Source organism: Esox lucius, chromosome 8 (genome assembly GCF_011004845.1).
Source record: "Esox lucius isolate fEsoLuc1 chromosome 8, fEsoLuc1.pri, whole genome shotgun sequence".
NCBI lineage: Eukaryota > Metazoa > Chordata > Actinopteri > Esociformes > Esocidae > Esox > Esox lucius.
In genome coordinates, this window is record NC_047576.1 from 5,313,470 (window position 1) to 5,330,526 (window position 17,057).

At 45.0% G+C, this 17,057-nt stretch overlaps 1 protein-coding gene across 1 annotated transcript in view; it reads right to left on the reverse strand.

Moving 5' to 3' along the window:
• The window catches only part of rab6ba (RAB6B, member RAS oncogene family a), a 75,561-nt gene that overhangs the window by 22,669 nt on the left and 35,835 nt on the right, over positions 1 to 17,057 (reverse strand). Inside the window, exons 2-5 of the mRNA XM_010902936.4 lie at positions 16,024 to 16,082; positions 4,922 to 4,975; positions 3,984 to 4,089; positions 3,102 to 3,213 (exon numbers count right to left, since the gene is read on the reverse strand). Of these exons, the coding sequence (XP_010901238.2) occupies positions 3,102 to 3,213; positions 3,984 to 4,089; positions 4,922 to 4,975; positions 16,024 to 16,082 (331 nt within the window). The remainder of the gene's footprint in view (positions 1 to 3,101; positions 3,214 to 3,983; positions 4,090 to 4,921; positions 4,976 to 16,023; positions 16,083 to 17,057) is intronic.

The following is a 17,057-nucleotide window of genomic DNA, read 5'->3' on the forward strand; positions in this document are numbered from 1 at the left end:
GGAGTGGACAATATAAACCCAGTCTAAACTTTAGGCTGTTTTAGTACTGATGGTCTACCTTCAATGAACACTGGATTTTGGGTTGACCCAGGGAATGCATCTTTTCCTAAAAGCAAAAGGGAAGTTTAACCAACAAACTGTAAAATACTGTGTTTTCATAATGCATAGCAATCTGCCATTGGAACAGCCTGATGGAACAGCTTGGTGGAACAACCTGATGGAACATCCTGATGGAACAGCCTGTACCAGCATCCCGTCTCTCCTCATGACAATGCTCAGCAACTCGAGCTAGCTAAGCTTTTATCTGTTTTAAACAGATACCAATCTCCAACTAAGAAAAGTAGTTGTATTACTACCTGTTAAGACTGAATTCAGAACCACACATATAATAATGTGCTTACTTTCTGCTCCTTTGCTTTATGCAATCTGATTATGACCCAGAGTCACGTCTACACAGAAAATTATCCACATTTGCACTGACAATCTTTAAGACATATGAACATCCCCTTAAGGTACCTACGAGTCACTGACAAAATAAAGGAGCGCGGTCCCTCTGAACATAATGCATGTACATATCCCTTTAAATTATCTCAGAATAGAATGCATGTACATATCCCTTTAAATTCTCTCAGAATAGAATGCATGTACATATCCCTTTAAATTCTCTCAGAACATAATGCATGTACATATCCCTTTAAATTCAATTTCCATGGACGATATCCAAGAAGCTACTCCCACTGACATGGGACTCGTTACAAACAGTGAGAGTTATAAAATTATGGGGAAGGAGGGGGGAAGCTAGGTAGGTAGAATGAAAGGAACGGGACATGCACAAAACAACTGTAAATTTCATGTCACAGACTCATTAACGAAAGCACCCCACGGTTTGACTGATGCTTCCGTCCAGACTCTAACTACAGGTCGCCAGACTGTAAATATGTATTGACAGAATAATCCGCGTGGTTTTCTCCATCTGCTAGGCAGGCAAATAGATGGAGCTGTATTGGAATGGGTGCTTATCTGATGTTGATGGCTTAAGCCAGAGTTTGGGGGCTGTCTGTATGTAACGGCACTTGCTTGTACGCCGCCGCTCCACATCCCCAACACCTTGGAAGTGGGTATAAACATATTAAATAGGTTGAGAGTGTGCCCTGCATGGTATGTGCACAGTAAAATGATTCCAGCCCTTCACAAACAGCCTTGATGCCTTTTTACTCAGCCAGCCAAGGCAGCCCTGCAGTCCTACCACCCTATCCCACGTCTACCAACCAATCCCCTGAGGAGACCAGGCCGGGCCAGGCAGCTCTGGTCTTATCACTCCGCTGAGGAGACCAAGCCCGGGCCAGGCAGCTCTGGTCTTATCAATCTGCTGAGGAGACCAGGCCGGGCCAGGCAGCTCTGGTCTTATCACTCCGCTGAGGAGACCAAGCCCGGGCCAGGCAGCTCTGGTCTTTTCAATCTGCTGAGGAGACCAGGCCGGGCCAGGCAGCTCTGGTCTCTAAAGCACAGCTTTAATCTGCCGTAAAAGCAGTCTTCCTTCAATGTTTACTGAGTGATCCAGTTAGCGTGTCTCTGGAAACCCCCTCAGTGAGCATTTTATTTGCCTCAAACTGCCTTCCTCCTGATGAATTAGTCTGATTCCAAATGGCACCCTACTGTTCCTATACAGGACACTTGTTTACAACACACTGGTCAAAAGTAGTCAACCAAAATAGGGATCAGGGGGTTGTCTGGGACACTGACGTCAACATGCCATTGGGACTATCAGCAGGAGGAGGAGGAGCAGGAGCACAGGATAAGCCTAGCCTAGTGCCAGGCAGCACTAGCGAGGATTAGCCTAGCCCCCGGCAGCACTAGCGAGGATTAGCCTAGCCTAGCCCCCGGCAGCACTAGCGAGGATTAGCCTAGCCTAGCACCCGGCAGCACTAGCGAGGATTAGCCTAACCTAGCGCCCGGCAGCACTAGCGAGGATTAGCCTAGCCATGTGCCCGGCAGCACTAGCGAGGATTAGCCTAGCCTAGCCTACCACTATCTTGGGTTTGTGTCCAACCAATGTACGCTTTTCCTTTGTATTGTGCACAATTTATAATCAAGGCTCTAATAAAAGTAGCATTCAGGATATGGTTCACTACCTCAGAGAATGAAAATTCAAAGCAGTATATCAACACCTACACCCCCCCAACTCGGGCACCTATCTCACCCAACTTCGCTGTTCTTTCTGTATCCACACAATGAAGGCCAATACTTTAATAACTCAGGAATAGAGTAAAAAGCTTCAGTGCTCTGCCTCCCTCTCTCCATCTCTCTCCCTCCCACTCTCTGTTCCCCCTACCTTCTTCTCTTTCTCCCTTTCTTCCTCTTTCTCAGTCATCATCTCACCCTCCCACACCTTCTAGGTTCCTACTCTGTCCTTTTCCTTCTCCTTTCCCCATTCTTTTTTCATACGTTCTCATCAGCAGCACTTGCTCTACTCAGAAACAGATTGGCATATAGAACCTTTTCTTCCTGTAAGAAGAGAACTCTGAAAAAGGTTTAAGATCATTTCAGTTTAGATAAAACTATTTTCTTTCTCTCTCTCTTTTCTTCCTCTCTCCTTTTTGCTACGCTCTTTTTCTCTCCATTATTTTTCTCTCTCCCCCTCCCTTTCTCTCCTCTCTCTCTTTTTCTGTCCTGTATCACTGTCCCTGTCTTTTTCAGTCTGTCTCTCTATCCCCCTTTCTCTCTCTCTCTCTCTCTTTCTCACTCTCTGTGCCTTTTTCAGACTCTCTCCTCTCAGGCATGACGAGACAGCGGGGTCACTGAAGAAAAGCAGAACCGGTCCGACACGGTGTAGACACTAACGTCTGTTTGATCGGAAAGCCAAAGACCCTTCAAAAATGAGAGAGAGACTTTGGACACGGATTGCTGCACCTGATGTAACCATGGAAATACAGACAGTAAAAGGAAGTTTCTGTCTACAGAGACCAAAAAAATAACAAAGGTAATCCAGTAGCAGTCCTCCGAAACAGGCACCATATTCCCTTCAACGTGCACTATTGCTGGGCAGGGCCCATAGGGTCCCATTTGGGACCCATGGAGTGACAGAATGTAACACCTCTTACCTCTTGTCACCCAAGTCTGTTTTGTTGCCAACAAGCATTATAATGACATCACTTCCTCTCTCTGTTCGGACATCATCAATCCACTTGGACGTCTGTTGAAAGGAGTTCAGGTCTGTTGACAGAGGCATATGAAGCACTTAAAGTTGATACATTCTCACACTGATGATACATTATCACATTGTTTTTCCCAGGCCTACTGGGTTTGATGAATGACATATAGCCACACGAACGCTTTAGCAATAGACATTTTCTTTTCTTTTTTATCTCTTTCCTTTGGTGAAAACGCTGTCAATGTACCTCCGCCAGAACCTGCTGTAATATTCAGTAGCCTGTGACATCATAATGGGGAGTCTCACGCCCATGGATCCATGCTATCGTCATGGTAACCCCGAAGCTGTGCGGTAGCACAATGCAGGATTTGACAGAAGGCTGCCGGTTCGCGTCAAGGACATAACCAAACACATTATTCCGGGAAGGGAGCCATGTTGGCAATAGAAATAGGTTTACCGTTCAACTCTCCAGGGTACGGTCTTAAAGAGGAGCGTGTGTGTGGGTGCATTTGTGTGCTTGTGTGCGTGTGCGCACGAGTGTGTGTGGGTGTTTGTTAGTTAAGAGGCCTGGCTCCTTCCGCTTCGCGAACATATTCAACCAGAGGAGCTGACGGCTTCAGTGGGTATCGTAGTCAGTGAAGATGTCAAGAGTTGTGGAGAATAAAGAAAACAACTGGACCAAATCATCAGAGACTGATTAACATTATGGTGCAACTGAAATGAACAACGAAACCGGAATATGTCAGACGTGTGGGCCTGTGTGTGCGTAACACAGAGGACTCCTGTGCTGTGTACATGGGTGTATTCCTGTCTCTGCGTGCGCCACACTCACTGGTAATGTCGTACACCACCACAGCTACGGTGGAGTCTCGTATGTAGGAGGGGATGAGGCTGCGGAAGCGCTCCTGTCCTGCCGTGTCCCACAGCTGCAGCCTCACCTGAGGATCAGACAGAAACACCTGAGCTGTCAGATTATTACCCTGAGCTGTCAGATTATTACCCTGAGCTGTCAGATTATTACCCTGAGCTGTCAGATTATTACCCTGAGCTGTCAGATTATTACCCTGAGCTGTCAGATTATTACCCTGAGCTGTCAGATTATTACCCTGAGCTGTCAGATTATTACCCTGAGCTGTCAGATTATTAATTTGCTGTCAGATTATTACCCTGCTGTCAGATTATTACCCTTAGCTGTCAGATTATACACTTGCTGTCAGATTATTCCTCTGCTGTCAGAGTATTACCCTGCTGTCAGATTATGACCCTGAGCTTTAAGATTATACACTTGCAGTCAGAGTATTACCCTGCTGTCAGATTATACACTTGCTGTCAGATTATTCTCCTGCTGTCAGATTATTCTCCTGCTGTCAGATTATTCCACTGCTCTCAGATTATTACCCTGCTGTCAGATTATTTACTTGTGCTGTCAGATTATTCACCAGAGTTTTCAGATTATTCACCAGAGCTTTAGGATTATGCACCTACTCAAACCGTTGGTGTCTTTGTTTGTTTTCACAATCCACATTCATGCGATAAATAAATAAATTGCAATGATATTCAAGACCAACGTCTGTTCATTTAAAAGAGTCAGGACGCGTCCCTACTCGCTCCAAATCATACACATATTCCGTAGTGAGTGCACTAGTTTTGACGATGGCACACGTCACTCTGATCAAAAGTAGTGCACTAAATAGAGAATAGAGTGGTGTTTGGGAAAGTCCCCTCATGTATTATGCTGAGCTGATGACACCCATTTGGTGAGCTACTTACCGTCCGATCTTCCAAGTACATGGTTTTGGAAAGGAAGTCTATTCCGATTGTGGCCTGAAATGAAAAAAAGAAAATTATATAATGGACAAAAATGATTATAGTGAAATTGGGAGTTGAATATGGAGTTGTTGTTTCAAAAGACAGCTTTTACTTGGCATTCATAAATTGTTCACTAGACATGAGAGACCACTACAGCTCTCTCTACCTGCCTTTTCCTCGCTCTCTCTCTCTCTCTCCACCATAAAACAGTACTCCACTATGACGACATACCAACACTGGAGAAAAAAGTGCATTCAAATCAAGTTGCTCAAGTTAAATAGGTGGATTCTAGGCTGTTTTAAAACAGCATTTTGTTTGTAGCCTCCAGGAAGGTAAGTCAAGTGGTCATCATGGAATCAGAGACAGGGCCCTACTGACTAAGCAAATTATAGTAACTGCTACTACAGTAGATATCTGTTAGAAAAGGATCCGCCCTGTGTACAGTCAGAGGCCAGCTACAGTAGATATCTGTAAGAAGGGATCAGCTCTGTGTACAGTCTGAGTGGCCAACTCCAGTAGATATCTGACAGATGGGATAAGACACTGATAACACCGTCCAGGAAACTTGATGTTGACCATGCACTAAAGAACAGATAACACTCGTCCAAGAACATGTGGTTCTGGGGCAGCAGCTATCGACATGACAGTTTAGTGCTGAATGATCACCAAAGCTTACTGTCCATCTCGAGTCACGCTGCACAATCCAATATTAATGTATACTAATGCCCGTTGCCAAAGCCGATGTGCATTCATTTTATTTAGCATGCGGCGTTCGACTGGGGGGCTGGAGCTCGCTGGGAGGCCCTCCTGAATCCCAGTGAGCGGCTCTCTGCCTGGACTGCCCCCCTCCGACAGAACCAGGCATCAGCAGTTTGATCACGATCCTGTTACCCTGGCGATGCCAGCCACTGCGGCGGGCAGTGAGACCCACTCAGGCTCTGCTGGCGCCAGGAGTAGAACCAGATGTACTCTGCTCCGCTCTCATCGCAACACAACGTCTTCCTCCATTTTCGCGCTCACTGTCTTTGTTCTCTCGCACAGTCGCACGACCCACCTGGCTAGGCACTGGGCGATGGCCTGGATGTCTTTAAAGGTGTAGAAGCTGTGGAGAATCCTTAAATGCAGAGTGCCAAGCTCTTTTTTAAAACATTTTGTTGGGACTAGGAAGAGTTTCACCACGCCAAAGGAAACGCAGTACGTAACAAAGAATGTAGGAACCAAATTCTGTAATTAAAACGGAGAATAAAAGGGACAGATGAAGTCAGCCTTCCCGACCGTTAGGTTAAATATAGAATAACTCGCAGAGCGATAGAACACTGCGCTGCACGAACACATGCCATCCAGTGGAATAATTCATAACCACTAAATTATTAACCAGTCACATATCATCGTCGTGCCACAGCTTACCGCCACGACATACACAGCCTACCCAAACCACTGCTGGGGTGGGGGGTTAGATTGTGTTCTCCTGAGAAGTGGCAGAATGTACCCAATCTGGACTCTAGCCAGTAACCATCTGAGATTGGGCTAACAGTGACGTAGGCAAGCAGTTCGTCTACAACGCTATCGAAGGGTGTGTGTGTGTGTGTGGGGGGGGGGCTGTACGGGAAGACATCAGTATCCCGTCTGTCAGGGGTGTCTTTTCTCATGCTGCACCCACCAGTGTCGGAGACGCCATGACAATTAACGGCTCAAAGTTCCAACCGGCAACTGCTCATCAAAAGCCGGTGTTGCTTTGGAACTGGCCAGGATGACCTCAGTCGATACACTCCTGCACAGTAAATTGTAGTGTATTACAGACCTATATTATGAAGCATGCAATATATGCTGCTGTGTACTATAATGCATGTCTTAGTACAGGCTGGTCAGTGTAGGTAAGGAGATGCCTAACTCTGCCATGTCTTAAATGGTAAATGTATTGGCAGTATTGATACCGGTTGCACAAAATAGTTTCGGTAAAAAATATCTGATGTAATTGGTCCAAAAATGTGCCTTTTAACCACAGTGGACAGAAGAACAGAACCTTAGGGCTCCATTTGCACAGGCAGTCCAATTCCAATATATATTTCCACAAATTGGTTTTATCAGCTCTTTTGCCAATACTTAAAGGGCAACTGTGTAGAATCCTGCCTCTAAACAATTTAATTACCTGTCTCTTCCTCATCTTCTATTCCCGAATGAGACCTGTATAGTACTAGCTAGTCCAGGGTTAATTTAGGATGGCAAGGATAGTACAGCGAGTGTCTAAAGCGAGTATAAAGAGATAACAAGTAAAAGAAAACTGTATAAATGGGCAATATGTCGGTCATTTGATTTTGTAGAAAAATATTGTTTGAAACATTAAATTAAAACATTAACTGCATATATCTACTGATTATTAGGCTAGTCGCACAGTAAAAACGGGAAACATTGCCCCTTTAAGACATTTTGAAACTGGGCTTCCTGTGGGTATAGGACACCATGGTGTTGTTGGGTGAAAAGGACACAGTGGTATTGTGGACTGGAAAGAACACAGGCACAGTTTACGCCTCAAGCAGCAGACAGGATCAATGGGGATCCCTTCCATGATGACCTGCTGATAATCAATCACATTTTCTTCCAATCTGCAGTATTTGAAATTAGGGATGAACCGATATCAGATATAAATTTGCACAATATTGTGCTTTCTATCGTTTCTGCTGCATTCATTTTACCTGCGGCCCTTGAACAGCTCAGAAGTAAGATAACTGCGTCCCTGTCAGCAGCGTGATTGTGAGACCGGAGTTTGAATCTGCCTCGTGGACAAGCCCAAGGGGTCTCGTGGAGGTTGTTGCAATCGGCCAAAAATATCCAGGTTTCGCGGGGGTAGGTTATTGAACCGAGCTGCCTTGCCAAGTCACGCTTTTGAAGTCTCCTTGTGACATCTCGGGCATCTGTGAGCTCGATCAAACTGCGTTCCCATAAGAACTTCGATCTAGACTTCCTGGTTGTGTGAGCACAGTGATACGAAGCAGAAAGGCTACGGAAGTGTCTCAGAGACAAATGCCTCGACGAATCGTGCTGCGATGAAGAAGGGCCCGACAAACTCTTCTGGGCTAAACCTTCCTGTCAGCAACACACAGACAGTAATTCAAACGTTTGCAGTTTAGAGGCGATTCCATCTCTTTGTGACCAAGAGTAGTGAAGCTGAGTGGTTCACCACTCCAGGTCTCTGGACCCTAATAACTGAAGGTTTTCATTCTAGCACTTGAAATATTCACAATCAGGTGGATACAATTAACTATCAGGTAGAATAGATAACAAGCAGTAGTCTGGGTCACCTAGCTCGGAGTTGAAAACCTGGTATAGCTTCAACATAACTGCTTAGTATTTGTTGATGCTTACGAGTATAAATTCACCTGAAGTATTTTCTATGGGTTAAAAAAACAACAATCAACTCCAATCAACCCCGCAAGTAATAACAGACACGTTTTAAGAAGGAAAAAACATGGGAGCCCCTCTTTTGAATTCTGAAATCCAAATATGGCCCTAAAGTCAAGAGGTTTGCCCACCCCTGCCCCAGTAGCAAATACAGTCTGTGTACTGAAACATAAAACACCCACAGAATCAGACGGCTCATCTTTGGGGACACATTCATTTTAGAGAAATACCTATTCAAAAAGAAAGAAAACAATTAACACACAGTAATTAATTAGACAGAATGAAAACCTAATAATGTTTGCCTCTGGGACTTTAACAGACAGTTAGTTGTAGTGGTGGATACACTTTTTGTAATTGCTGGAAAATTCCTTCAACAGCAGGATAATCAAATCGACATTTGGCCTGTTTGGTATCCTGCCTAATCTACTCAGAGTGCATAATGCACTATAGTTATTCTTTGTGGAAAATGTGAATAATTCAGGGTCTGAGTCATCATGACTCTCATATTCCTGTGAGGACGAAGCACAGAAGCTGCCAGGCAGCAATGGCACCGGTAAACAGAGAATCTGAATGACGCAGCTTCCTGTCACTCCCCACGGCCAACGACTCCTACATACTCAAACCAGGCACTTCTCAAACGCCTACACACACAAAGGTGCCCACCTCCCTCTCCGTTAACTTAAAAATGCTCTATTGGCATGACGTGACAATGTAGATATTGCCAAAGTGTACCTACGGCGATGAAGTAACTGTCCTTTCGCAATATATCATAATTGAAGTGGCAGTTGGACAATCGGTGAAACAACAATTTAAAAAATATATGCAGATACAACACAAATAACAATGGCGTCCTCTCTCCCCCTTTCCTCCCATCTTTTTCTGTCCCTGTCCAACACACAGACCGGGCACTTCCCAGCCTCCAGAGGTCCTGAGCGTCTGTGTTGTCACACCCCAGTGCTCAGCTCCGGAGTGACTGACAGCTCAGGCTGAGTCGAGATCCGCTCCAACCCTCTGGAGGATTTTCTGAGCCTTTTAGTGTGTTCTGCCAGGCAGAGAGACTCTCAGACGGGTGCCTATCTCTCCCCTCTCATCTAGGTCTCCTCCTCTCCTTTGTCTCTCCTTTCTGTCTCTCTTCTGTCTCCCCCTTATCCGTTTTTTCTCCTCCTGTCCCTCCTCTTTTTCTCCTCCCCTCTTTCTCTCCTCTGTTTCCCTTTTCTCCTGTCTCCCTCTTCTTGTCTCCTGTCTCCCTCTTCTTTTCTCCTGTCTCCCTCTTCTTTTCTCCTGTCTCACTCTTCTTGTCTCCTGTCTTCCTCTTCTTGTCTCCTGTCTTCCTCTTCTTGTCTCCTGTATTTCTCAGCTTCTCTCTGTCTCTCTCCCTCTCCCAAATGTTTGTAGACCTTGAACACTTGAATATTTGTAAGCCTTTAAGAATTTAAAGGGCTTTATCATTTATTTATTAATCACTTCACTAGCATTAACACTTCACTACCATCACACTGTTTAAATAATCCAGATAATCACTTCAATACTATCAATCCTACTGTATAAACCTTATTCCTGGTTATCAATTCACTTACCATCGTACTGTATAGACCTTAATCCTGATAAATTCACAACCATCAATCCCTCAATACAGATTATCAGTTTAGGACCATAGTTCATACTGTATAAAGCTGAATGCTCACAGTTTGAATACACCACACAGGGCCCCCTATTATTATAATGCAGTATAAACCCTGTAACAAAGTATTGCAAAAGAGTTACATTTCTCACTCACATTTCTGTTTGTAATACACATTGTCTTGAGGATAACTTAATTAAGAGCTGTTTACAGAGTTTTAATTAATGTTTAAAGGAGCACATGACTTTAATTAATGTTAAAAGGTCTCAGGAGAACCCAAAATCTGTCACTACCTGTCACCGAGCCAGTGAATTGACATTAGCATGCCGGCTTTCCTGGGGGTGGACACACACATGCACATACACGCACACACACACACATGAACACACACACATGTCTAAAAAGCACAGGTTTAAGAACCTAGTACAAACCAACTGGTATGTAACCCAGCCTGTTTGTAACCCAGCCGGAATGCAGCCCAGCCAGTATGCAGCCCAGCCGGTTTGTAGCCCAGCCGGTATGCAGCCCAGCCGGTATGCAGCCCAGCCGGTATGCAGCCCAGCCGGTATGTAGCCCAGCCGGTATGCAGCCCAGCCGGTATGCAGCCCAGCCGGTATGCAACCCAGCCGGTATGCAGCCCAGCCGGTATGCAACCCAGCCGGTATGCAGCCCAGCCGGTATGCAGCCCAGCCGGTATGCAGCCCAGCCGGTATGTAGCCCAGCCGGTGTGTAGCCCAGCCGGTGTGTAGCCCAGCCGGAATGTAACCCAGCCGGAATGTAACCCAGCCGGAATGTAACCCAGCCGGTATGCAGCCCAGCTTGTTTGTAGCCCAGCTTGTAATCTCTCCAGCAAAACAAAGAACTGGCTGTGACAATATGACTAGAGAAGGCAAGCAGAGGCTAGCTGAACACACACACGTCCTCTTTCTAACTCTTTCTTTGACTGATGCGCTTCTTTGTTGAGGGAGGGGAGCGTGTTGAGGCTGGTTGGTTCCTGGACCTCAGGGTTAAATGGTTGAAAATCAGAGGCCTTCATATCAAACGGAAATAACCATCTAATTTCCATTTTCCTCAGAGACAGGCAGTTATTAAAGAGCAGCTGGCTGGTAGGGGGCAGATGATGTGAAGCTTGTGGACACATTTTTTAATCAGTCAGTCTGTCCGAATCTGTCTGTCCGAATCAATCTGTCCGAATCTGTCTGTCCGAATCTGTCTGTCCGAATCTGTCTGTCCGAATCTGTCTGTCCGAATCTATCAGACTGAATCAGTCTGTCTCAATCTATCGGTCTGAATCTGTCTGTCCAAATCAGTCTACATCTGTTAATATACAGTGGTAATAAAAAGTCTACACACCCCTTTGTGATGTAAAAGAATGAGACAAAGATAAATCATGTCAGAACTTTTCCCACCTTTAATGTGACCTATAACGTGAACAATTCAATTGAAAAACAAACTGAAATCTTTGAGGGTGAAAAATTTTAAATAAAAAACTCACAATAACCTGGTTGCATAAGTGTGCACACCCTTAAACTAATAATTTGTTGAAGCACCTTTTGATTTTATTACAGCACTCTTTTTGGGTAGGAGTCTATTAACATGGCACATTTTGACGTGGCAATATTTGCCCACTCTTTTTATTCAGATTGCAAGGACATCTCCTGTGCACAGCCCTCTTCAGATCACCCCACATATGTTCGATTGGATTCAGGTCTGGGCTCTGGGTGGGCCATTCCAAAATGTTAATCTTCTTCTGGTGAAGCCATGCTTTTGTGGATTTGGATGTGTGCTTTGATTCGTTGTCATGCTGAAAGGTGAACTTCCTCTTCATCTTCAGCTTTCTAACGGACGCCTGAAGGTTCTGTGCCAAAATTGCCTAGTATTTGGAACTTTTCATAATACCCTCCATGCTGACTAAGGCCCTGGTTCCAGCTAAAGAAAAACAGCCCCAAAGGATGATGCTGCTTCCATCATGCTTCACTGTGGGTATGGTGTTCTTTGAGTGATGTGCAGTGTGGTTTTTGCACCAAACACACCTTCTGGAATTAGGTTCAACCTTGGTTTCATCAGACCATAACACATGTCCCCCAGTGTTTTTGGGGGACTTAATGTTAATTTTTGCAAACTTCAGCCAGGCTTGGATGTTTTTCTTTGTAAGAAAAGGTTTCCATCTTGCCACCCTACCCCATAGCCCATTTATATGAAGAATACGGGAGATTGTTGTCACATGTAGCACACAGCCAGTACTTGCCAGAAATTCCTGCAGTTCCTTTAATGTTGCTGTAGGCCTCTTGGAAGCCTCCCTGACCAGTTTTCTTCTCATCTTTTCAACAATTTTGGAGGGACGTCCAGTTCTTGGTAATGTCTCTGTAGTGCCATCTTTTCTCCACTTGATGATGACTGTCTTCACTGTGATCCATGGTATGTCTAATGCTGTGTGATTAATCAGAGTCACTTAAAATTATTGCAGGTGTGTAATCTATTTAACAGGAATCTGAATGTGATTGGTTAATTCTGAACACAGCCACATCCCCAGTTATAAGAGGGTGTGCACACTTATGCAACCAGGTTATTGTAAGGTTTTTATTTTTCATTTTTCCCCATCCAAAGATTTCCGTTTGTTTTTCAATTGAATTGTTCACATTATAGGTCACATTAAAAGTAGAAAATGTTCGGACAGGATTTATCGTTGTCTCATTCTTTTACATCACAAATACCTGGCATTATAACAGGGTGTGTAGACTTTTTATATTCACTGTATGTCTATCTGAACCTGTCTTTCAAGTTGTCTGTCAATCTGAATCGTTCTTATTCTGTCTGTCTGAATCTCTAGGAGCTGACTCCATTTCCATCTCTCCGTTTCAGTATCACTTGCCCTGTTTTCCATTATGAAGCTGATTTAAGACGGACATCTGTCTGGAGACCAATGACTTGCACCAACCATCCTACCCAACCGCTTCACTACTGCACTCTGTGTAACTGACAACTGTAGAGGCTGAGGTCAGATTACTGTGTAACTGACGACTGTAGAGGCTGAGGTCAGATTACTGTGTAACTGACGACTGTAGAGGCTGAGGTCAGATTACTGTGTAACTGACGACTGTAGAGGCTGAGGTCAGATTACTGTGTAACTGACGACTGTAGAGGCTGAGGTCAGATTACTGTGTAACTGATGACTGTAGAGACTGAGGTCAGATTACTGTGTAACTGACGACTGTAGAGGCTGAGGTCAGATTACTGTGTAACTGACGAATGTAGAGGCTGAGGTCAGATTACTGTGTAACTGACGACAGTAGAGGCTGAGGTCAGATTACTGTGTAACTGACGACTGTAGAGGCTGAGGTCAGATTACTGTGTAACTGACGACTGTAGAGGCTGAGGTCAGATTACTGTGTAACTGACGACTGTAGAGGCTGAGGTCAGATTACTGTGTAACTGACGACAGTAGAGGCTGAGGTCAGATTACTGTGTAACTGACGACAGTAGAGGCTGAGGTCAGATTACTGTGTAACTGACGACAGTAGAGGCTGAGGTCAGATTACTGTGTAACTGACGACTGTAGAGGCTGAGGTCAGATTACTGTGTAACTGACGACTGTAGAGGCTGAGGTCAGATTACTGTGTAACTGACGACTGTAGAGGCTGAGGTCAGATTACTGTGTAACTGACGACAGTAGAGGCTGAGGTCAGATTACTGTGTAACTGACGACAGTAGAGGCTGAGGTCAGATTACTGTGTAACTGACGACTGTAGAGGCTGAGGTCAGATTACTGTGTAACTGACGACTGTAGAGGCTGAGGTCAGATTACTGTGTAACTGACGACAGTAGAGGCTGAGGTCAGATTACTGTGTAACTGACGACTGTAGAGGCTGAGGTCAGATTACTGTGTAACTGACGACTGTAGAGGCTGAGGTCAGATTACTGTGTAACTGACGACAGTAGAGGCTGAGGTCAGATTACTGTGTAACTGACGACAGTAGAGGCTGAGGTCAGATTACTGTGTAACTGACGACTGTAGAGGCTGAGGTCAGATTACTGTGTAACTGACGACTGTAGAGGCTGAGGTCAGATTACTGTGTAACTGAAGGCTGTAAAGGCTGAGTTCAGATCAATGTGTAAATGACTGTTTTGGAGGCTGAGATTACTGTAGCAGTGGCCTTGAGATGGGCCTTGGTTAGGCAGGACACGCATGCACACCACGCAGAGACACGTGCACACATGTGCTTGTGCAATCTAACACACACTCACAGAAACACAAACTCACAGAAACTGATTGAAAGATAGACAGATTGATGTTCCTCGCTGACAAAGAGAGATGACATTGATTTTGAGAGGAGGCAGCCAGTCAACTGACAGCCACCCTCTTGCTACATCTCTCCCGACTGCTCCAAGCCGTGGGTAAAACCCGCCCTAAGATAAGTGAGAGGGAGAGTTTCACACAGAAAGGCCCGGTTACAAAGAACCGTAGTACTGCTTTATGCAGATTCAGCCCCTTAACACAATGAAAGGCATGAACTTCAACAGTCGTTCTGAAGAAACTGGGCCAGCATGCTGAATGGCACCCTATTATTTTGTAGTGCACTGCTCTTAACCAGAGCCTCAAGGGTGTTGGTCAAAAAGTAGTACACTATAAAGGAAATGGGGTACAGTTTGGGACACATCCCCGACCCCAAATTCATCCACGACCAGTGAATCCAGGAATATAAGAGGATAGTGTCCATTGTGAAAGTCGTAGCAGCCCTGAGCAACCAGGAAGCATTTAATCCACCCACAATACACCACCCAAATCTAATTACAGCATAACGCCATATTAATACAGTATGTCTAGGAACTAAAAACCACTGCTTGGTTCTAGAGCCTCTTCTCCGGGGGAGAAGGGCTTACCGATATTACCAAATACACAGAGTAGACATGATAACGAGAGGGTATGAGAAGGGAGAAAGAATGCAGGACATACCCTATATACAGCAATAATATCACACCCTAACCCCTATATAGAGCAATAATATCACACCCTATCCCCTATATAGAGCAATAATATCACACCCTATCCCCTATATAGAGCAATAATATCACACCCTATCCCCTATATAGAGCAATAATATCACACCCTATCCCCTATATAGAGCAATAATATCCCACCCTATCCCCTATATAGAGCAATAATATCCCACCCTATCCCCTATATAGAGCAATAATATCCCACCCTATCCCCTATATAGAGCAATAATATCCCACCCTATCCCCTATATAGAGCAATAATATCACACCCTATCCCCTATATAGAGCAATAATATCCCACCCTATCCCCTATATAGAGCAATAATATCCCACCCTATCCCCTATATAGAGCAATAATATCACACCCTACCCATATATAGTGCATTACTTCAGTTTTACATGCACTCCTTATTCACCTTGTCACCTAATAATCAAGCCATAAATGAGTTGAGTTTGTCTGGGACCACAACAACACTATACTGATACTGGAGAAAAGCTGGGAAGCCTCAGGTTATTTCTATGACCCTACTCCCTGAAGGATGGCTTCCCTAGAGGCACCCCGTCCTAGTTAGATTCACGTCCATGGGCTGAGACAGCGCCACAACAACGGACCCAGTTCCTTGCTTGCTCGTCTGCACATGCTGACTCAGAATATGCCAAAGCTGGGGAAAGGCAGAGACATTTGTTTCGGTTCTCAACTTTTACAGGAACACAACCAGTCTGTCAAGCGTACAATGCTCAGGGGCACATCGGCAGACATTTTGCCTCATCGGATTGTGATTTGAACCCTGACCTTTCCATTACCAGCCCTACAATCTAACCACTATGTCACAAGCTGTAGACGCCTCTACAAACCTTGAAGAAACGCAGAGTTTGCATTTCCCGGCGTGCAGAACAATTCCAGCAAAACAGAAATAAACAATTTAGGAAGCATCACCTGTAGGTCCTGTCTGTCTGATGGGGTGGGTGACAGGGACAGAATGTAGAGTGTTGTGGGGTGGGGGGGGGGGCGTGGTGTAGCTGAGGTGGTGCCTCTGGTACCTACCTGATACGTGTTGTCAAAGCTGTCATACATGAACCTCGTGATCAGAGACGTCTTCCCAACTACAGGAGAACAAAGACACAGAGAGAGAGAAAGAGACGTTAGGTAGCTCCTACTGCAGAGAGAATATGAGACAGAAAGGAACAGAGACACACACACACACACACAAAAACAAAGAGTGAGACAGCAAGAGACAGAGACACAGAAAGACACAGAGAGATGGAAAGTGACAGAGAAACAGAAAAAAGAGAAAGGTTAGATGGCTTCAAAAGGTTTGAGAGAAACAAACAAAAAGTAACAGAGAATACTGGAATGCTACCCTGCCCTGAACAGAGCACATAGTGGCAGAATAACTGACCACTGTAACTGACCCAAAATAAATTCTGAAAAGGCCAGGCTATGCACAGACTCAATGAAAATGGCTTTGCTATGGAAAGAGGCCCCGCAGCCAGGCAGGGCGGAGCCAAATCGCGCCCCATCGCGCCGTCCCACTCAGCACTGATGGTGTGGCAGGACCAGTGTATGAACACCCTGCCACAATGACAAAGCAGTGCTGTAAGGCAGCAAGCAATTGGTGGCCCTACAAAATGGCTTCTGAGTCAGATTTGAAGGTTTTGGTCAAAATTTAACATTTGTATAGATCCAAAACCCTATAAAAAACACTTGTATAGCGCCAAATCTCTATAAAACATTTGTACAGCACCAAAACCCTATAAAAAACATTGGAATTGTTTTCAAAAGGTATTCTTACACACATGGTATCAGAGATTTGAGAAGGAAAATGTTAAAATACACAAAAATATGTAAATAGTACCTGCTGCACAGCTACAGCAACATGGCTACAGCAACGCGGCGACGTCCACATGGCTACGACAACGCGGCTATGGCAACGCGGCTACGTCCACATGGCTAGAGTAACGCAGCAACGTCCACATGGCTACGGCAACGCGGCTACGGCAACGCGGCTACGTCCACATGGCTACAGTAACGCAGCAACGTCCACATGGCTACGGCAACGCGGCTATGGCAACGCGGCT